This window comes from Vigna unguiculata, chromosome 4 (assembly GCF_004118075.2).
Source record: "Vigna unguiculata cultivar IT97K-499-35 chromosome 4, ASM411807v1, whole genome shotgun sequence".
NCBI lineage: Eukaryota > Viridiplantae > Streptophyta > Magnoliopsida > Fabales > Fabaceae > Vigna > Vigna unguiculata.
The window spans coordinates 34,751,720-34,774,077 of record NC_040282.1 but is presented as its reverse complement, the minus strand read 5'-3'; the positions used below and the strand labels follow the sequence as shown (position 1 = coordinate 34,774,077).

Genomic DNA, 22,358 nt, shown 5'->3' with positions numbered 1-22,358 from the left:
TAACATTCAAATACTTTTGGACTGTTTCTTTTCATTCCTACAATTCCTTACCATTACCAACATCTCAGTCCTAGCAAATTAACCAACACATGTAGCATCTTATCAAACTTTATTGACTCATTGCTAACATCAAAGAAAAATCGATAATAATGTTGACAAAAGAAAATATATTTTGCAGTGTCAATATGATTCTGCAGAATGAAAATGAGACCAGTACTCCTTAACAAGCTGCTTGAATAGCGATCCTTCTTTGTTCATCAAGTTCATTGGTTCATCATACTCCACCAATTTTCCTGTCAATAATACAAGTATCCCATTCATTGAAGAAAACAAGTAAAAGTTATAGTCAGGAACATACGATACGAACTCTTCTATTTGCATTCCTTAGAGGAAATAAAGAGGTTTTCAACATGAAATTTACCATCACTAATTGAAAGAACCATACTGCAATCCATCACGGTTGGTATTCTGTGTGCTACTGTGATCACTGTACAATCTGCAAACTCAGTTCTAATGGTTTTCTGCAGAATCAAATCAGTTGCGTTGTCAATTGATGCAGTTGCTTCATCCAACACCAATATCCTACTTCTCCTTAACAGCGCACGCCCCAAACAAAATAATTGCCTTTGTCCCATGCTCCAGTTTGATCCATCTTCCACAACTGTGTTACAAATTGTTACAAGTTATTATCAACTAGGACAAAATAACTTATGACATAGAACGTGTACCTGAGGAGTTTAGTCCCTCTTCTTTCTCTTGTACAACTTCTCGCAGCTGACACTTCCCAAGAACCTTCATATTCAGCAACAAATATGATAAACTTGCAATGCAATAAAGCAAAGATAAAGAGAATGTAGTTGGCTTTACCTCCCAAATTTCTCGATCAGAGTATTGAGATAAAGGGTCTAAATTATATCTAACAGTTCCGTTAAAAAGGGTAGGATCCTGAGGTATAACACCAAAACGTGACCTCAAATCATGAAGGCCAATAGAAGATATGTCTATGCCATCAACTACAATTTTTCCACCAGCTGCCTCCACCAGACGAAATAATGCACTGATAAGAGTGGACTTTCCACTGCCTGTTCTTCCAACAATTCCAATCTTGTGTCCTGCTTCGAATGTGCATGTGATTCCATGAAGTATAAGTGGTCCATATGGCCTGTATCGTATCTTTGTATAAACAAGAAAATTACATGTGGTTCATTTCAATTACCATTTTTCTGAACATTTTGATTCACATTTAAGTAAGTACCAATTACCTGCAAGTCATTTAGTTCTACTTTACCAGCAACTGGCCAATTTGAAGGAGGACGATTTCCTGCTATTACTTCTGGGGCCTCACTTGGTATATGCATATATTGATTTATCCTCTCTACGGATACTATGTAATTTTCTAGACTGCATTGATTTTGAATTAAAAATACTAAGGAAGCGTTTAAGGTAAGGCCATAGGAGAGAACCATGCCAACCAATCCTGAAAAAAAAATATTGAAAGATAAGGTTTAAGATAAACAAATTCTCAAAGCTAAAGGCATCACATTTGACATGTAAAAACGAATCAAAGTCTCACCAGAGCTGAATGTTCCTGGTGGAAGCAGAACCATGCATAGAGCTGCAGAGGTAAGAAGTAATGCACTGATTACTTCTAATCTTTGGATCAGCCACTCATTTGAGGCAAAACTGTGAAAGAAGGGACTGGCATTGATATCAATTAGATCAAGATTCTTCTTGAAAAAACGATCTTCTTCCTCAAAAGCTCTTATTGTCACAGCTCCAGCAGTTGTTTCAGCTATATGATTAGCTACAAATGATTTTGTTGTGCCATTCACGCGCATCAATTCTTTTGCAGTGGAAAAATAATATTTCTGGTTTTATAAAGAAATACCTTAGATACTTTGGATAATGAGCATTATTTAGTTAAATTTTTCAATTCTATCAAAATAAAATACATAGAAGACACAATTTCAGTATGACAATATTTTCAAAGATGAATTTGTTCAATACCTGCAAGCGAATTGCAGCATAAATCATTGGTAAGGAGACAACCAAGACTTGCCAAGAGACAATGGCTAGAACTGTGAGATTAGAACATAAGTATATAACACCTACCGTAGTGAAACTTAGCATAAAAGGTATATCAAGATCCATAATGCTAAGATCTGATGAGACCTGAACAAGGAAATGATAATCAAAATACTATTATGCTATTACTAGCATTAAAATCAAGCGAGGAAAGAAATTGTATAATCCTTACCCTGCTAAGTATCCTTCCCAATGGTGTACAATCATAAAAGGACATTGGTGCACGAAAAAGGGAGTTAATTAACTGTACAAATAAATATGTTGATGATTGAATACCAAAGGCAACAACAAGCAGAGTTCTGATCAACAAGAAAATTATAGAAGCAACCCCAATCAAGAAGTAAACTACAATCAACTGCAGTGTGCTGACTTGGGAATTGTCAACATTTGCAGCCATCCATGAGTTTTGCAGTATCTGGAGAATCACAAACATGAGGTGACAAAAAGAAGCCATAAAGAAGTATGCATAACCTTTCTTCTGATTCAAGTATTGCAAGTACGGTTTGAACCCTGTGTTTCCTATCTCTCTCTCTTCTTCCTTTATTAACTGATTTTCATTTGTTGCTTTTAACTGCTTCTCCATGAAAGCTTGTGTAATCTCTCTGGCAGAAGTTGAATCTCTCTGGGAAGAAGAAACATCCAAAGGGTTGTCAGAACCTGCAGTTTCATTGTGAGCATTAACAAGATTCTGGAATTCTCGGCTTGAAGTCAACAAATGATGATAAGGAGCAACTTCTAGGATTTTCCCATTTGACATCAACTGTGAAAGGAAAGAAGAAAATTCAGTCTAAAAGTAGAAGCAAGAGAAAAACTAACTTCAAATTCATTATTAATTTAAAATCACTGGTTATATGCAGGAAACATACTAAAGAAAGATGAACACTGTCTTAAGGTTAACGAATTACCATAACAGAATCAAAGGCTGGTAGAAAGTCGACTTGATGAGTTACGAGTAAAACAGTTTTCTCTTTAAGACCATCCATGATGTATTCCTGCCAAATTTCAAAGCCTTTTTTGAGTAAGGAATGACTCATACCACATAAATGTAAAATTTGAAGTAAGGAAGATGACATTACATTAAACAAATTTGTGGCAGTATGTGCATCAACAGCACTAAATGGATCATCCAAAAGATATACATCAGCATTCTGATAAAGAGCACGTGCAAGTTGAATTCGCTGCTTTTGACCTCCACTCAAGTTAACTCCTCTCTCACCTATTTCTGTGAGGTCTCCATGAGGAAACAGCTCCAAATCCTTTAGCAGTGAAGATCTACGAAGTGTTTCTTGATATCTATGAGCATCCAAATCCGATCCAAACAAAATATTTTCCCGTATTGTCCCTGTTTGTATCCATGCTGTTTGAGAAACATATGCAAACTTTCCATAAACTTCTATCTGTAAGTCAAAATGAGAGATTAAAACTCCTCTTAGCAACACAACAACAATGGAGGACAGAATAACTTCACGGAAAGAAGTGGAAATCATGTGCTAAATACAACATTTCATTATAAAGTTGAACTACCAAGAAAGTGTTATATTATAACCAATTAGGTTACCCCAAGAATTAGTATTGTAATCTATGAGCATACATGGAAGAAAAGCTTACAGTTCCCTTTGTCAGAGGAACTTCACCGAGAATTGTAGTTAAGAGGGTTGATTTTCCTGAGCCAACTTCTCCACAAATTGCCAACTTCTGCCCATGTCTAATCTCCAAGTTTATGTTCCTCAGTGTTGACTTTGATACATTACCTTCCCATGAAAAGTCAGCAGATTTGATCGAAATTGAGCCCTTGATACTATCATCAAAACACCTATGCTTGAATTTTGCACTCTGTAATTCAGTTGCCTCAAGGAAATTAACAATCCTGGAAAATGCAACTTTTGCTTGAATGACCACCCCAACAACATCAGGGATGGCTGTAATTGGTTCTTGCACCAGGCGTAAAGTTGCCACAAAAGTGAAAACATTGTTTGCATGTAAAGGAACATTCAAAAAGTAGCATGCCCCAAAAGAAGCAGCAGACACCAAAACAGGTGAGATCCAAAATAAAATTATGTTGTAAGCCTTTCTCAGTTGCACTGCACTCAACAATTTCAGTTCAATGTTTCTTAATCTTTCAATAGCATTTTTAAAATGCGTTTCCCACGCATATAGCTTCAGCACTTTCATATTCACAAGGGCCTCAGAACTCACCTTCAATCTCTCATCTTGTGCCACCACGAGTTTACTCTGAAACTTATGCTGCATCTTTGCTAGTGGAGTATTGCAAAGCACAGTGAGAACTATCACCACCAATGAGGCAATTGTTGCTAGGCCAATAGCACGAAAAAGTATTATAAGTGCAATACATAGTTGTACGCTTGTTGTCCATGTCTGGTGAAACCAAAATGGGAATTCTCCAATTCTGTAAGCATCCACAGTCACATAATTCATTATCTCACCACTAGAGTGTGTCAATCTAGCTGCACCAGACAACCTCAATATTTTTCTATAAATGGAAGCTGTAAGCATTGACCTAATTTTCATCCCAACAAGCCTAGTGCGAAAATACCATTGCCTTTGTGATAGGGACTCTGCGATTTTTGTAATGAAAAGAGTTAAGACCAATACATAACCCTCATATTTGAAACTGCCATTACCCTCAGCAATCGATATAAAAGCATTCAAAAGTACAGGACCAGTACATACACTAAGTACCTTGAGCAATGCAAACAATCCTGACATCAAAATATCTTTCCAGTGGCAAAAAACTATTGCCCACAAAATTGATGATTGTGACAATGATTCTTTTCCCTTTTGCGTGTTCAATTGTTCTATAAACGACAAATAACAAAATTCTGCTCGATCCAATTCTGGCAACTTTGGGATATCCTCATCCTGAAGTGTTTTCTCTTGACCAATTTTCATCAATGGATTCAACCACCAAAACGACATTCTACTGAGGAATCCAGCTTTAGCAAATGGGGTTACGTAGTTATAAGGATCAACTTCATGAAAGTCGTTGTTTAAGGAATCATAAAAGTCTTCATCAATACTTGTAGCAGTGTCTTCACATTTAGGTGTTTTATAAGTGCACAAGAGTAGTAAAACTGCTCCTGGAAAAGATAGAACATCTAAAGCTTCCTTGAAGGTCAGTTCTCTGTTACTAATTGCATAAGACATAGATAAAACACAGAGAAAACTCGAAAGAAATAGTGTAACAAGAGAAAACAACCACAACCATGATCTTGGAAGTTGTTTCAACTTAAGACTTACACTTAATCCTACTATCAACCATCTGAATCCTTCAAAGAGTTCAAGCAGCCAACCACTAAGTGGAAGAACCGTGTGACTCTTCCTTAAGTTTTCCTCTAAAACCCAAATTCCTAAGCACAAATACAACAATCCCAGAGATGCATTGATTATGGAAGAAATTAGCTGCAAGTTTGAATATCTTTCCACCTGAAACATACCCTGAAATGGTCTGAACAAATACTTCTGGATCAGAATGAATGCCAGCATGACCAGCACTGACACATCAAAGCAAAAGATCAAGAACTGGTTGAAGCATGAAGAAGGATCTTTCAAAGTCTTCAAATCAAAACAAAATGGTTGTTTTCCTCCAGTCCCAGGACAATCAGCTTCTGCACAAAACATGCTCCAAAATTCCTTCATCGTTGTATGTGCTCTTTGCTGCTTAAACCCTGTCATGAAGGAATACAATAAGCTTTTTATTGAGAAAGCATTGTTCTAAATATTAAAGAGAAAAATTGAATCCAGAAAGAGGGTCCTCAATAGTAGAATTGAACCGAAAACTAACATAGCAGTTAGTTTTTGAAAACCAAGTTGCATATGCAGCCGCCAAAGCGAGAAGCGGCAGCTAAGTTAGTATTGAAAATATTCGACTCTGCTAAAAGGACACTGTACTTGTCATGGAAGATAAAAGAAAAACAAATCGTACAACTTTAATTCATCACGATGAGTACAAAATTATTAAATTAGTGAAAAAGATTGAACATAGTGACAGCTACGGGTTGGACCCAGTAGCGGGGAAGGGACTAAGGGGGTCATGGCCCCCCAATTTTTTTTATATTTATATTTATTAATATATAATCTTAAATATATTTTTCAAAAAATTTATATTTGTAATATATTTTATATATTTAATATTTTAATAAATTTGTATACATTTATATTTATAAATAAGTAAAAGTTTTTTTTGTCCACATTTATTTTTTAATTTTATATTTTAAATATTTTTTAGATAAAAATAATTATTTTATTAATATTATCTTTTAAATGATTATTTGTGTAATTTAACTATTTTTTATTTGATTATTTTTTAAAATTTAATCATTATAAATGAGAATTAATTATAGTAAAATTATAAAAATAATTTATATTTAATTTTATAATTATAATAATAACAATAATTATAATTTTTATTTTATTTTTATATTATAATGAAAAAAGTGGATATAATGTTTTTACTAATTTATATAAAATCTTTGAGATTATTTTGTTGGTTTCTATTTTCTTTCAAAAATATCAAGTTGGTCCTCCAGTTTTTTATATTTTTTTGTCTCAATTTAGTTCCGATTTTTGAAAACATGATGCAATTTTGTCATTTTCGTTAAATTTCTTGAATCAGATTTTTCTTCAAAATTGAAGTTGTAAATAAGAATGATTATTTAATTTGTCGGTATAATTGACATAATCCTAATATCAATTTTTTATGGAAGATCTTTCTTCCGCTTTAAAAAATTCAACGAAAAAAAAAGTACATCAATTTTTAAAAAATCACGAATAAATTAAACGAAAAGATAAAACAAAAGAGTAATTCAACCAAAATTTTGGCACCCCCAAAATTTTAGCTGAAGATCCGCCACTGGTTGGACCTGTTTCCAATACTTCACCGTTATTAAATCATTTTCGTCAACTAACAGTATATTCCTATTCTTCGAATATTTTTTAAATTATTTTTGCAAACACATAAAAGAATATATATTTTATCTCCTAAATGCCGAATAACGAAAGATACTGCTATTGTATAAATTTGGTCAATATATTTTCCATTAACATCGAGATCACTTTCGGACACAACTTCCATGTTTATTTTCCATCATGTTAAATAGACATGTCAAAGCAAATTAAATAGACATGTCAAAACAAATCAGGTCCGTCGGACCAGTCCGTTAACTCACCAAGCAAAAGGCAGGACGGATTGGATTTTCCAATCCGCTGACCCATCATAGTCTAGTTCGTCTAATCTGTCAAAGAGGTAGACCAAAGGTGAGCCAGTCTATCCTAGTCTGTTAACCCGTTTTCTTTTTCAATTTTTTTATATTTAAAAATTAAAAATAATTAAAATAAATAATTTGTTTATATTATATAAACAAATTTATACATAAAAAAATTTTAAACAAAAATTTTCAAAAAGTTAAAAAAAATAAAAAAATATTAATTTTTTTTCTTAAAATAAAAAGGTGGTGGGCCAGCCACCGGCCCATGAGACGGGTTAGGTTACAGAATTCAACCCTTCTTGTTTTGACGGGTCAGCCTGACCTGACTCGTTTTTTGTGGATCAAAGGTAGAGATAGGCCAAATCAGGCCGAGCTGACCCATTTTGACACTCCTAGTGTTAAGAAGTAGATTTTAAATCTAATTCAGTTCTACAAAATTAATCTTATAAAATTAAACCGTAAAGTAAGGTTTTTATCCTGTTATATATTATAAATTCAACTTATCACGCTAGAACTTCCAAAGATCTATAATTCGCAACTTTGGGGATGAAACAGACATGGAAAATGATAAATAACAAGAGACGTAAATGAATGGGTAGGAACAGTGGAGTGCTGACTCACTAAGTATTTGTCTTTTACCTAAGACACAGATATCTCTTACAGTAAATAGTACAAGGTTAGTTGGTTGTTTTTCTGAAAACAAATCAACATGGCTCTCAATTAACTTATATATTGTTGTCCATGGAAAACGACATTATTGGATGAGTAGAAAACGAAAGCTTTGTAGACAAGATGGAGAAAAAAATATTGCTGATAATCAGACACGTAGAAGAATGTTATTGATATTCACGTGATATCCCGCATTAATTTAAATGTATAAATGTACTAGAAGAATAAAGAGTATTGGGTAGTGTAGTGTAATGTGTTGTAGTGTGTCAATATTATTATAATACATTTGATGATAATTGTCGTTTAACTAAACTACTTTTGTTGCTGCTTATTTGTCTTATTTGATGTTATTATGAAGAAAATATATAATAATTTATCTCCATTTTAATAAAATATTTGTATAGTTTCTTATTTTTCTTTTCTTTTCTTTTCATTTAACACACTGAATTAATGATTTACTGAAAATGTTTTAAACTAAGTTTATAAATTTAAAACAGTAACATACAGAAATATAATACATTGAAAATAAAATAATTGATACCAATAAAATTAAGTAACAAAATTTGATGTTATTATCTGCATATTATATGCAAATTATACGTAGTATTATTCCCTGTGTTTTTGTGTAGTCTTTATTAGGCAACGGTTTTCCTGTTTTGTAGTACGTAGGTAATGATTATTTAATTATTATGTTTATGTTTAGAATATAATTATTAATAGTCATTTTTTATATAGGCAATGGTTTATGTTTAATTCTTCTTGATTTTGATTTTTGTATCATTTATTAAGTCAAAATCTATAATTATTAGTTAAAGTACAACTCTTTTTATTTAAGATATTAGTAATCAAAGTATCATGATTTGATTCTGACTTAACCCACTTATATATTTTTTACTATGAGACAATTAATGCACCTTAAAGTGATGCATCATGAGACAATTGACTTGTGAGTTAGGTCACATGATGGTAATTTAAAAATATTTAAAGTTAAATTACCACAATTTTAAAAGTGTGGTCTAAGCTATCTACATTTTAACAATTGTTATCTATAACTATCAACATTTTCTACTTTATTGCTTCAAACAAATAGGCAACATTTTTTGTATGTTCTCTATGTTTAAAACAAGTAAAACACACTATATAACCAACAATAAAAAAACTATGCCTTATTTTTATTTTAGGCAATGATTTCTTAATTATTACCATATCAGCGTTGCTTAATATAAGAAGATTCATGGTGTATAGTATAATTAAGAAGGCAACAACACAATGAAAGTAAAATAATAAATAAATAATTTAATTACTTTTAATATGTGTTTATATCAAAATAAAAATATTAAAATGATAATATATTAATTTAATTTATCTTATTTAGATTATAATATTGTATTGGTTCATTTGTTTTTAATTTTAGATATAATTTTTATTTATAATTAAAAGTCTTATTTTATTTTCTATTTAAAATGTATTTAAGTTGTGATATATATATATATATATATATATATATATATATATATATATATATATTAATTTTAATATATTTTTATTTTGAAATATAAATTTTATTTTCTAATTTAAAATTTATATTAACTTTAGTTTATATTTTTTAATTTATTAAATCTATTATATTACTCACTAACTTTTACAATTTTTTTCTCAAATTCATTCAAATCACACCATCTTTCTTTTAGTCCAAACAATCTTACTTCCACTATAAATTCACTCAAATTCACTCCTTCATCCAAAGAGAACCTTTAGGACTATGCAAGTTATGAAGTGGATTCTAAGTAACAAAAACATAGATTTAGTATATAGAAGAGTAGGAACCAAATGTATCATAAAAGATAAAACATATTAGTAACAAGATACATTTCATTCATGATGTCACAAGAGAAAGTGATGTGTTGGTGGAGAAGATTGATAGTTCTAATAATCCAGTATATGCAATGACAAAAGTTCTCTCATAATTAAAGTTTAATCATTATTTAGACTTAATCAAAGTTACAAATGTCACTTAACATTATAAGTCGGTGCAACAACACAAAAAAACAATGGAAGTTATTTGACATGAAATCCAAATACAAGTAAAGACACTACAAAAAATATAAATTTAACTTCCAAATATCACTGCCAACCAAATTACGAAATTATTAATGTCAGTTTAATCAACTTTAATCAAGCAGATTATTATTAAAAAAAACTAAAACAAATAAAATGATTTTTCACTATACTATTTGTGTTAATGTCGGGTTACCATTGGCTTAACCAATGTTAAGTTGATTTTTTAATAAAAAAAAAGTTAAAAATGTAAAAATATTTTTAAAACTTTTATTAAATAAATATTTATATTACCAACAATTTAACAAAAATTAAATTAAATAAATATTAATAGTAGAAAAGATTAGCATCAATTTATCATATTCTAACTTTATTTATTTTTAATATTTATATTTATTTAATTTAACATCCTTACTATAAAAACCTAAAATAATATTTAAAATAATTTAACAGTAAAATATAACTGCAGAAATTTAATTAAAAAATTATAATCACCAAATCTAATAAGACTTCATTGGAAAATTTCCAAATTTATTATAATTCACACCATAATTAACCATAATTAAGTCTATTAAATATTAAATATTATATATATATATATATATATATATATATATATATATATATATATATATATATATATATATATATTTGTGTGTAAGGCTCACTATTTTTACTTTGCCCTAATTTAAAGGGACTGTCCCAAATCAGTTGGGCCTAGGGCTGGCCTATAAGGAGGCAAAGACCCTAAACCAGCTAACACACTTTCATTCTCTGCACTTTTCAGAAATCAGTCTCCTCCATCCCTCCTAGAGCAGTCTCAATTCTCTGCTAGGGTTTAGGCCTTCGTCACCTTCAAGCTTGTTCAACTTCATTTTCTCGCTCCACGTAAGTCATTCTCCAACTCATACTTCTCCTCTCTGGGCATATTTCGTATTTACATTAGGGTTTCGTAGTAAGCTCATTTTCTAAATCTGTTTCGCTATCTTGTTCAGTTCACGAGTCCGTTCTTAGAGTTGTTGTGTTCCACTGTTTAGAGTCGAGGCATTTTTCTAGCTATTTCCAGGTAAGGGAATCTAGATCCTTTTCGTATTTGAAGTTGGTGGTGTGTTTCTGCTTGTTATGTACTCAAAATAATTTGGGAAGCGTTGGTATTCATGTGTGAAAGATTTGTATGGAAATGCTTGGATGTTTTTGGTTTTGCAGGCATAGAACAGTGGGAGAGAACTACTATTTTAGCCCAAGCGAGCTAGTCTCGCCTAGGCGAGATTAGCAGTAGTTCGCCCAGGGGTTTTAGCTTGAATACTCGCTCAAGCGGAGGAATTGAGTTTTGAGCGAAACACCATCTCGCTCAGGCGAGATGGCCTCACCTAAGCGAGTGTTTGCGAAACCTCCAAGAACACTGTTCGCAGTCTCACCTAAGCGAGAGCTTGCAGCTTGAGCGAGAGCACTCCTCTCGCTTGAGCGAAACCTGATGTCGATTGTACTGTTTTCTCATATGTTTGTTATTGATGGTATCGTTGGATGTCTTGCCCTAGTTATAGTGAAAATCATGTGATTTAGTATGAAAACTTTGATGTGATGAGTTATAATGATGAGTTGGGTATGATCTTGGCATGTGATATGTATGAATTGGATTGGTTGTAATAGTGGCATGATTATGGTATGAGAAATGATCCTATATAGATTGACGGAATTATGATGTTGGTTGGGCTAGGGCGTAATTCCACGATAGTTTCGTGGTGGTGCCTCATTAGTTAGGATGTAATTCCATGAGTCTCTAGGTGAGACCTCATGGTTGTGCCTCAGTTGGTCGGGACATAATTCCATGATCCCTGTTAGTGGGATTTCATGGTGGTGCCCCATCTATATAATTCAGTAAGGATTTAATGTAAGGTTGTATCCTGACACTCTAGAGAGTCAGTTAGTCTCACATAGAGCATACTGACTCTGGTGGTGAGAGTAGCAGGAGGCCTGGAACTCATTAAGGGCTAACCTTGTGTGGGGGGATGGGACACTGTAACAATTAGCTCGGTAGAGCAGGGAAGTCCACCACAAGTGCAAGCATCCACTGAATCTGACTACTTACATGTATCCGGATGAGTCACGTTGTGAGTCTTAGTGCATTGTTTGAAAGTCATAACATGATTGGATGATGTGTGTATATTTAACTGTGAAAGTGTATATGATTGTATGATAAATCCTTTTTCGCTCTAGCTTACCCTTTTGTTTTTTGTATGTTCTATTGTGTGGTTTTCTCTCTTTGTGATGATCATCAATTTATTGATGTGAGCAGATGCGAGAAACACTCGTGGTCCATAGGGAGATGGTGATTCTGCTGCTTAGCCTCTGGGATGGCTCCCGCTTGTTTGAGTTGTAATTCGGGGCTATGACCCATGTACTGTCTTGTTATTTAGCCTGGTTTGGAATTATCTAGGTCAATGTATTTCCTATTGTATTGGCATCGTAGTGTGCCCTTTATACTTTCTATTTTATGTACTTTGAATATTTGTAGGAATGACTTTATACTTCGAACTTTGCCTCTCATATTATATTGTGTGACGTGTCGTTTAAATAAGTTATTTATTTAATGGGACGATACAAATATATATATATATATATATATATATATATATATATATATATATATATATATATATATATATATATATATATATTTAAGTCATATATAACTAATGTTATGAAGTTTTCATATTTAAATGTATGACAAAGTAGTTATTTTACACTATCATCCTACTTAAATATCCTTACATGATATTTTATTGCAAGATATTTTAATGACAATAATCTCCTTCCATGGTTTACTGTGTTTAAGAAAATTATTCCTAAATAAATTAAAATTATAAAATTATAAAATATAAAATATAAAATTGAAGAATTAAAAATATATAATTTATAAAATATGAAATTAGATAATTAGACAATAATAAAGTTATAAAGTTATTAAATATAAAATAAAAAATATGATTTCAAAATTTTTAATTTTTTTAGTTATCTATTTGTACGTTAATATTTTTATATTATATAATTAAGCCATTATAATTTTATAAAAATATAAAATTATAAAATTATAAAATTATAAAAGTAATAGAATTACGAAATTATAAGAATAAAAAAATTTAAATTTTGACTTTTGAAATTGTAATATTATGATATTATAAATTTATAAAATATAAAAATATGAATTTAAAATTAGATATTTTAAAAATTATGAAATTAAAATTATAAAGTCATATTTTTTTACTTTATATTTATTAATTAAATAATTTTATTATTATTTAATTTTATATTTTTTATCTTTTAATTTAATGTTTTTTAATTTTATAATTTTAATTTATTTTAAAAATAATTTAAATTAAATACAGTCGACTCTTGAAGAAGATTTTAATTATGAAAAGTTTTTAATATTATAGGACAATATTTAAGTAGATGACAATGTTAAGTAATTTTGTCATATATTTAAGAGTAAAACGTAAGGACAGAAACTCCATTAAAAAGTTTTTAAAAATTTATTTAATAAACAGAAATTATTCCTCAAATCAATAGTTAGATTAGGGTCACTCACTTATGGATACCCCCACAAATCATTTGGATCGTGTAAAGCAGAGAAGCTAATGAAAGAGATAACTCATACATAAAACAAGAGTGTGATTGAAAGATGATAAATAACAACAAAACACAATGATAAAGATGAACAGTGTTAGCATTTAAGAGTTGGTTTTGTGGTAAATTAAAACTACGCAATAATGGAACAAAATCAAAACAAATTCACCGTACATAAGTTATCCAGAGTGAAGAAGCTTTGCGTTGTGAACCTTCTTCAGCTGAGATTTTGCATAGAAGTGTTTATGTACATAATCGTAAGATTTGGTGAATATAAATAAGTAAAGTAGACTTTAATTAATTAATAAACATACTATATCTTCCTTCCTATTTAAACCAATTATAACACATTCAGTTGAGTCTTATTTTAGAAAATAATATAATAATAATAATAATAATAATGTGTGACTCGTGGTTCTTCAACAAGTTGCCTTGATTAGAATAATAAAACCTACTATTGGGTTTTTATTTTAATAAAAGATAGCCTACTATTGTTTTAACTTTTGCCTATCCTTCTTACCAAATCCCTTTTTTTGTTTTTATTCTCTTAATAATTGTATCATCCTTTATATTATTAGTGATGGAAAGGTAACAAAAATAATAAGTGAAAAAAAATCCATATCAATTACTTTTTTGTGTAAATAATATTTGAATCTGAAAATAAATAATCAAGTAATCTAAAATGATAATATATAGGTAAACAATAAGATGTATACACAGAAAATAAGTAAATAAAACTAGTCGACACCAATATTTTTAAAGAAAAAACCTCTATAGCATGGAAAAATCCAAAACTTCTACTAATAATAATATTGGATAGGTGCATCATCAATTCTCTTTTAATTTTTGAGAAAATTATGGAATGTTATAAAATATTTTCTTCTAAGTTAATTTTTCCGCTAAAATTTGTACAAGACATTTGAATTTTTTATTATTATTATAGCTTCTTTTATTTTTTTCACTTGAGAAACATAATTTCTTGTTGCACCATAGTGGTCAAATTGATCGTTATGTACCACAATGGCCAGATTGATCGTTATATCATAGTATTCGAATTGTCCACCATCTTAGGAAATTTGCCAACCCTAAAGACCGCTAGCTTGCAAATATTCGCTAAGCCTAAAGAAATATCAGAAGGTCTGCCGCTAAACCTACATGACGACCAAGTTGGTTAACTACATGGCCTCCTCAAACACCTGTAATAACTAATAATGTTGTATACTCCAACTTCAAATAAATCAGGCAAACCTTTACGAAAAATTGTTGGAACAATGAAACCTAGGTCTAACTAAAGTCCACATATATAAACCTAATAAATGATTGGGCCACTAAAGAGATAATCAAGACCCAACCTATGGTCTAAACAAGAAAAATAAGATTAGTCTTTTATAAATAAGAATGGACTCCAACAATTAAAGATATGCATTCCCTCAATGTTTCATCAAGTGTCAAATGGCGAAGACATGATGAATAAGACTCAGGAGTATCCATCCAAGAAGTTCAGATATCTTTGTAAGATAAAGTTTGAGTCCCATAATAATCTAATATTATTTCTATAGGAACACTTATATTCCATCTCCCCTTTTATAAGACCTTATAAAAAAAAGACATTTTCTTTATTTAATTAAATCAACGTGAACAGTGGTGGATTTTGGTGTAGGTTGAGAGAGACTTGGCCTTTCAATTTTTTTATATAATTATAAATTAATATATAAAAATAATTTATTTTAATTTTAATATATCTTATTTATTTGATATTCTTAAAAATTTTATATATTAATCTTGATTCATATATAAAATATAAGATTCACCATTAAACGTGAGTCTAATTAACTAGTAAACATAAAAATGTAAACAAAAATTAATGACAGAATTTTTATACTATTTTTTTTATGATATTTAATATAATACTACAAGAAAATATTTCATTAACAATCAATTTTAGTGATCAAAAGTTGTTAATCACTAGAGTGACCAATTTAGATATCGATTTACAAAATAAAAAATTATTGGTTATTAAAATAATCATTATTAAGAATAAAAAAATATAATTGTTCGTTAAATATGTCACTAGTTAATTAAAGACTAATTTAAAAACTAATTCCTTTAATAACTGATGTCTAATGTTCAATTTCTTTTACTAACTAAATTTTAAACATTAATTTAAAGATGAATCATAATATTTTGTTCATGATAATAATTATTTTAGTAATCAATTATTTTTATTGTTGTGTAAACTGATATTTAAATTGATCAAATGACCAAAAATAAAATTGACTGTGAATGAAGTATTTTCTTAATATAAGATAACATGTATTTAAAAAACGTAATCAAAATATAACACTACATGGAATTTTATAATCATTTATGTCAACTTTATGTGGCTTTTAGTGTAATAATGTATACACTTTTTAAAATACTACAAGAAAATGGTTCATTAGTAACCAATTTTAATGACCAAAAGTTGTTAGTTACTATAATTACTATTTTAAATACAAGTTTACAAAGTACAAAAATTATTGGTTACTAAAACAGTTACTATTATGAATAAAAAATTATAATTGATCACTAAATTGGTTTTTAAGATTAGCTACCATAGTTTTGGCTACCAAAGAAATCTGGATACTAAAATTTAGCTACCTAAGTTTTGGCTACTAAAATAACTTAGTTACTAAATTGCTCTCTAATAAATTAGTGACAAATTTAGTAACCAATTATAATTTTTTATTTATATTAGTGACTATTTTAGTAACCAATAAATTCTAATTTTGTAAATTGGTATCTAAATTGGTCACTATAGTGATTAACAACTTTTAGTCACTAAAATTGGTTACTAATAAGATATTTTCTTGTAGTGAAAGAATGCATATACACATATAATATTATGCAAAATAATTAATTTTCTCTGCTAAATTAGTCATACAATGTCTAAATTCAAAAGTGAAAAACATTAGAGTGCAAGCTAAGCCAGTATAACTTTAGAACTTTACTCAGAATAATAGTGTTTTGCTTTACTTGAAAAAATGTTAACTTTGTTTTCATTGATTGATATGTTTAAGCATATAATACCATGCAAGAAAGTATTCTCAAAACCACTTTCAAATAATCTAAAAATCCAAAGACGCTAACGTGTCTGTTCCTTCACCATAGGATACGCAGACAAGTTCAAATCCACGTAAAAAAAAAAAAAAAAAAAAAAACTTACCACAGCATCCAACAGCATTTCACATCCCTAGTGGCATTGCAAATATATATAAAAAAAACAAATGACTAACACGAGAAAAGGACAAATATACTGTTATGTTGCGACATTTATTAGTATTTTTAGAAGTCATGAGAAGATTGTACTCTTTCTATCTTTTACCAAATGTTAGAATAATATATTTTCTTACAATTTTTCGTAAAATTTATTAATATACAATCGAATATCTTCACTAATTGTCATTCGGAATCGTACGATTTCATTAGTCTCCGTTCATAACGTGTTAGTCTCTATATCAGTTGTCATGTCAGTGCATTCGTGATTCTCGTGTGCAATGGCGAGGTTCCGATATTTTCGGCTGTGAACACAATAGTAATATTTTCTCTGTTTATTGACGGAGAAAATGTACTATACTTATTTGATTAAATTCAAAAAACAGCTAATGATTCCTTCCGGATGTAACAGCATTTAATTTAATTATAAAGTTTTAAATATATCGAACATATTATGCAATTTTAAGAATTACTCTAATTTTATGAATTAATCATTGTATCATCAACTTAAGCTTGTAAGTCATACAACTTAATATACTTTTTCCTTCTATGAAATAATGAATTGGCAGATAAATATATAGTTGAATTGTTATGTTATTTAAATTTCAGATTACACATGTCAAAACGGATCAGGCCCGTCGGACCGATATGCTAACAAAATGGTAGACCAGGTTGAAATGTTCAACTTACTATTGTCCGACTCATTTAGCCTAGCAAACTGACGAATCAATTTTTCTGGACCGCCAATCCTTTTTTTTATGTTTAAAAATTAAAAATGATTAAAATAAATAAGTTTTTATATTATATATAAAAATTATATATACAAAAATTTTAAAAAAGTCAAAAAACAAAATTAAAAAAATTATTAAAAAAAGTGGTGGACCAGCCCGCCGGCCCATCGGCCCACCTTGAGACGAGGCGGGTTGAATTGTCCAACTCGTTTTCTAGTGGTGGGCTAGTCTAACCGGACCCATTTTCGGCGGGCCAAGGGCGGGGCGGGCCAAAACAGGCAAAACTGGCTCGTTTTGTCATCCCTAACTCAGATACTCCAACACCTTTTGAATGCATGTACATTACAAACGCAAGAGACAACAACTATATACCTAGCTTTGCAGTGGACATTGTTATTATGGATTGTCTCTAAAGACCATGAATTTGCTACAAAGCAATTAAAAATATGTTGAGTCTTTTGAGAGTATTTACGGAAAGATTTCACATTGATGTGACATAGTGACGAAGATTGACCATTAGCTTTGGGGGAACCAAAATAATATTTTAAAATATATATGTTTTATCACTATCACTAGTACAACAAAAATAAATATATAATATATAATTTAATTATGACTATAAAAGAAATCACATATATCTAATAATTTTTTTTGTACTTTTAAATGATTGAATCCAACAATAATTAAGACAAAACATACACTACTAAAAAATATATATTTCCTGCCAATTTTGTTTTGAATTTTTTTTCATAAAAAAAACTTACAAATTTTGTTATGAAAAATAATTTGTAAGAAACTACTACCAATTTTGTATTAAAATATTTAGGGTTTCACAGAAAAACTTGTAGGAAATACTTGCAAATTTTATAAATGACAACAAAAAAATCTTTTCTTGAAAAATTTTATAAAAGGATTGCAAGAAAAATCTCATGAAATATAAATAATTCTAGTAGTGATAAATTTTCGGTTATATATTTTTTTCAATGTAAATAATTTTATTATGTACAAAATAATTATCTTCTATTTTATTTCACAATCTTGTTTAGCAAAAAAGAAATCTTTTTGTTTAAATAAAATCTACTTCTTATTCTTGTTAAAGATGGCTACAGTTCAAAATTGATTGATAAATTTTTTAAATTTGAATAATTAAAAGTATCAACAACCAAATACTGAAGTTAAATTTTAAATTAATTTTCTATTGAATATGATATTAGTAATTTAGTTATGAAATTATTAATTAATAGTAAGTGAATAAGTAAAAGGTGGTAAGAGATATTTTTATCCTTTTTAAATTCATTGAATAATTAAATGTTACCTATAATTAAATTTTTTTTAAAATTATATATATATATATATATATATATATATATATATATATATTCTAATTTTAATTACTAACCTATAAAAAAATATTGAGAGGGGGCCATAGCCCCATTACGGACCAACTAAGGTTTGCCCTAATGAGACCTAAGCTAAATCTACTTAAAAGACTTGACATTACTTTTAACCAAAAATATTAAGAGTGTATTAAGGGTGTATTCTTTTGTGAGGATAAATTTGAGGGGGAGTGATTGAATGAATTTGAGTAGATTTGAAGGTAAACTTTGTGTTGTTCTTTTTGAAAGAATTTGAAGGTGAAAGTGAGTGAATTTGAAGGTGAAGTTGGTGAGAGTTTTGACTGATGTGATAGATAAAAAAAAGTTTTAATAGAAAGTAAATTAAGATTATCAAATTGCCCCTTATGATAAAATTAATATGAAATGATTTGGTTAAATTTAGTCCATATTTTCGTAGCAAAATATCAATTTGGTTTCTCTATTTTTTTTTATCTTAATTAGGTCTATATTTTGGAAAATTCAATGCAATCAAGTCCTTTTTGTTAGTGGTGCAGTAATAACGTTAAATGGGTGTCACATGTAAATTTGATTTTTTTTTTTATGTTTTGAATTTTTTTAAAAAATTAAAAATTTGTCACGTGTCAAGTTGACATCGTGTCACGTGACAGTGATAGTGCCATGTGTCACTATTATGCCCGGTGTCATTTTCTCATCTTCAATTCCTATATTTTAATTTTTGTCTCAATTTAGTCTCAATTTTTGTAAAAATTGAGCAATTTTGTCACTCTCCAAATTAAAACCAAATTTAATTTCTATATAAATGTACACAAATATTTCTATCAAATTTGATATTTCAAGTAAATATTTTTAACAAGATTAAATTTGTTTAAATTTATATTTTACATTGAACTTCATTTAAAATTGTTAATAGAAAATAATGCTAATAGAAAAAAAACTTCATAAATTATATTGATATTTTATTACATCATACTTTAATATTATTTTTTATTTAATTTATATTTCAAATAATTGTATACTTTTAAAATGTGTAAAGTTTAATAATTTCTATACAAATGTTTGAGTTGGTGTAAAATAATAATTATATAAATTTTAAAAAATAAGTTTAACTAGTTTATGTAACCATTGAAAAAAAAATTAATTTGAAAATAATTTTAAGTAAAGTTAAATGTGAAACAAAAATTTAAATAAACCTAATTTTGTTAAAGATATATAATAAAAATATCAATATGAATAAAAGTATCAAATTTAATAAAAATATTTGTATAACATTTGTATATAAATTAATTTTTGTTTTAATTTGGAAATGGACGAAATTGTAAAATTTTTACAAAAATTGGGACTAAATTGAGAAAAAAAATTAAAATACAGGGACCAAATTGAGAATGAAGAAATGACACCTGCATAATAGTAACACGTGGCACTGTCATTGCCACATCACATTGTTACCGCCATGTGGCACGACATCAACTTGACACGTGGCAAATTTTTAATTTATTTTAAAATAAAAAAAATAAAAAAAAATTCAGGAACTGACACATGGTACCCCTTAAACGCTGTTATTGCACTACTAACGAATAAATACATTAGACCAATACGTAACTAAAGAAAATTATAAATAAAGTTTTGATTCCAATTTTTATTTAGTTTTTCAATTTCGTCATAATTTTATTTTTCAATTTTCGATCCTAATATTTGTCAATTTTGTTCAATTTGATCATTTTTGGTAATGTCATTTAAATAATTAACGAATGGTAAATAGTGATTGCCACGTGTCATTTCATGATTTATTATTATTATTATTTTTAATTTCAAAATATGTTGTTTGTAAGACTAGTCAATCCATATCATGTATATCTATGTACATCACTCCAAAAGAACTCCAAAGACAACCCTCAACCTATTGGCTAGTGCCATCACCCTCTGCAACCTCGTATCATTACAAAGGAGATACAAACAACCACAAAACAAGAAAGGTATAAGCTAATGATAACTTAGATACACCTATACAATAATTATATAAAGATATATGATAACCAATCTAGCAAATCAACAATTCATGTATCACCAATCAATTCTTCAGAAGTCCTTATATGGCCTTAAATAGGCTAGTAGGCAATGGTTTGCCGAGGTGTCTTTCTTCCTTATTTCTATTAGTTTCTGTCAATCTAAATCTGATCACTCATTGTTTACTCAAAGGACTAGCAAAACCTTTATTGTCCTACTTGTATATGTGGATGACATAATACTTGCAAGGGATTCTTTAGAAGCTATCAGTGATATAAAAGCTCAGCTCCACAATGCTTTCAAAATAAAGGACTTGAAGAATCTAAAATATTTTCTTGGTTTAGAAATAACTGATAAAAAAGGGTATTCATCTTTGCTCCAATAACCAACTTGTCGACATCTTCACCAAACCTCTTCATCGCAACATCCATAGAGACATGATTTGTAAGCTCGGACTAATGGACATACACGATCCGGCTTGAGAGGGGTGTATTGAAGTCGGTTGTTAGTTAGAGTTTTCTGTTTTCTATTTTTCCCCTTCTACTTAAAGGAAGGGTCTTTTGTGTTTTAGATGTAAGAAGAAGAATCATAATACAGAATAAGCGTTTTACCTGTTTTGAGTGCCCTTGTTCTTCTCGCAAGCCTTCTTCCTCTTTTCTCTCCACCCGCTCCTCTGGGTCAACCATGGCAGGAGGTTTTCCTCCCAGATACCAGACGCAAGAAAGTCCATGAAGTCTGGGATGTAAGGCCCAGCAAAATCATTATGGCTGCTGAAGTGACATTGATTGCACCTCTCAATTGTGTGTAGTGCGTTGTTCCACGAAGATCAAGTAGTTGTACATGACCAGTTTGATGGTTGCAATGAATGCGTTTCCATTTGCAGCGATCTGCATTATTGTGATGGCTGGTCCAAGTCGACAGCATGCCAGGGTCTTTAAGGCCCACTCTGAAGTTGAGGAGTGCTTGTCTCTCCCTCTCTATGCACTTTGCTTCACCACTTTCACTTGAGTTCTTCAATGTCACACTAATTCCCGAAGCAAGCAATGAAAGCAGGAGAAGTAGATAAAATGATTTGAGAAAATAACCACTCATTGAAGTTTTTCTGAATCAAATAATCTTAACAAGGGGGAGTAAACAAGAGTAGTATATTGCGAATGTTAACAAAGCTCCATGGCATCATTTATATTCATAATTGTAGGGACGGGCGGTGACTTTCTAAAGACTAGCAACAGAGTGAAAGTCTAAAATGTTGATTTCATAAAATTATAAAAGTAATAAAAAAACAGAATTCACAAAAAAGTAAAGTAATTATCGCAAATGAAATTGCACTAGGCTGGTAAACAAAACCC

General features: G+C 29.6%; 2 protein-coding genes across 5 annotated transcripts; both read right to left on the bottom strand.

Moving 5' to 3' along the window:
- Positions 1 to 22,144, bottom strand: LOC114182211 (ABC transporter C family member 10-like). 4 transcript variants are annotated; one of them, XM_028069029.1, is made up of 11 exons: positions 21,621 to 22,144; positions 3,694 to 5,771; positions 2,991 to 3,482; positions 2,258 to 2,845; positions 2,008 to 2,172; positions 1,574 to 1,868; positions 1,263 to 1,477; positions 868 to 1,173; positions 729 to 792; positions 422 to 661; positions 1 to 293 (listed from the first exon to the last, which is right to left on the bottom strand). In XM_028069029.1, the coding sequence occupies exons 2-11, from the start codon at positions 5,740 to 5,742 to the stop codon at positions 181 to 183; spliced, it is 4,527 nt and encodes a 1,508-aa protein (XP_027924830.1). In that variant the 5' UTR covers positions 5,743 to 5,771; positions 21,621 to 22,144; the 3' UTR covers positions 1 to 180. The 4 variants fall into 4 exon arrangements, with proteins under 4 accessions (XP_027924830.1, XP_027924829.1, XP_027924831.1 ...); XM_028069028.1 differs by lacking the exon at positions 21,621 to 22,144 and adding an exon at positions 5,888 to 6,028; XM_028069030.1 differs by lacking the exon at positions 21,621 to 22,144 and having other exon boundaries at positions 2,991 to 3,077; positions 3,162 to 3,482; positions 3,694 to 5,868.
- On the bottom strand, positions 21,688 to 22,101 carry LOC114180822 (receptor-like protein EIX2). The gene has a single exon (XM_028067110.1). The coding sequence runs from the start codon at positions 22,099 to 22,101 to the stop codon at positions 21,688 to 21,690; it is 414 nt and encodes a 137-aa protein (XP_027922911.1).
- Positions 22,145 to 22,358: the final 214 nt, after the last annotated feature.

Excerpts from the sequence above, each read along its gene's own strand:
- LOC114182211 (XM_028069027.1), bottom strand. The coding sequence starts at position 5,778 with ATGACAGGGTTTAAGCAGCAAAGAGCACATACAACGATGAAGGAATTT. Across the intron at positions 1,869-2,007 it reads ATGCTGCAATTCGCTTGCAG|AAATATTATTTTTCCACTGC; the intron begins GTATTGAACAAA and ends TTATAAAACCAG. Across the intron at positions 793-867 it reads CTGATCGAGAAATTTGGGAG|GTTCTTGGGAAGTGTCAGCT; the intron begins GTAAAGCCAACT and ends CTGAATATGAAG.
- LOC114180822 (XM_028067110.1), bottom strand. The coding sequence starts at position 22,101 with ATGAGTGGTTATTTTCTCAAATCATTTTATCTACTTCTCCTGCTTTCA.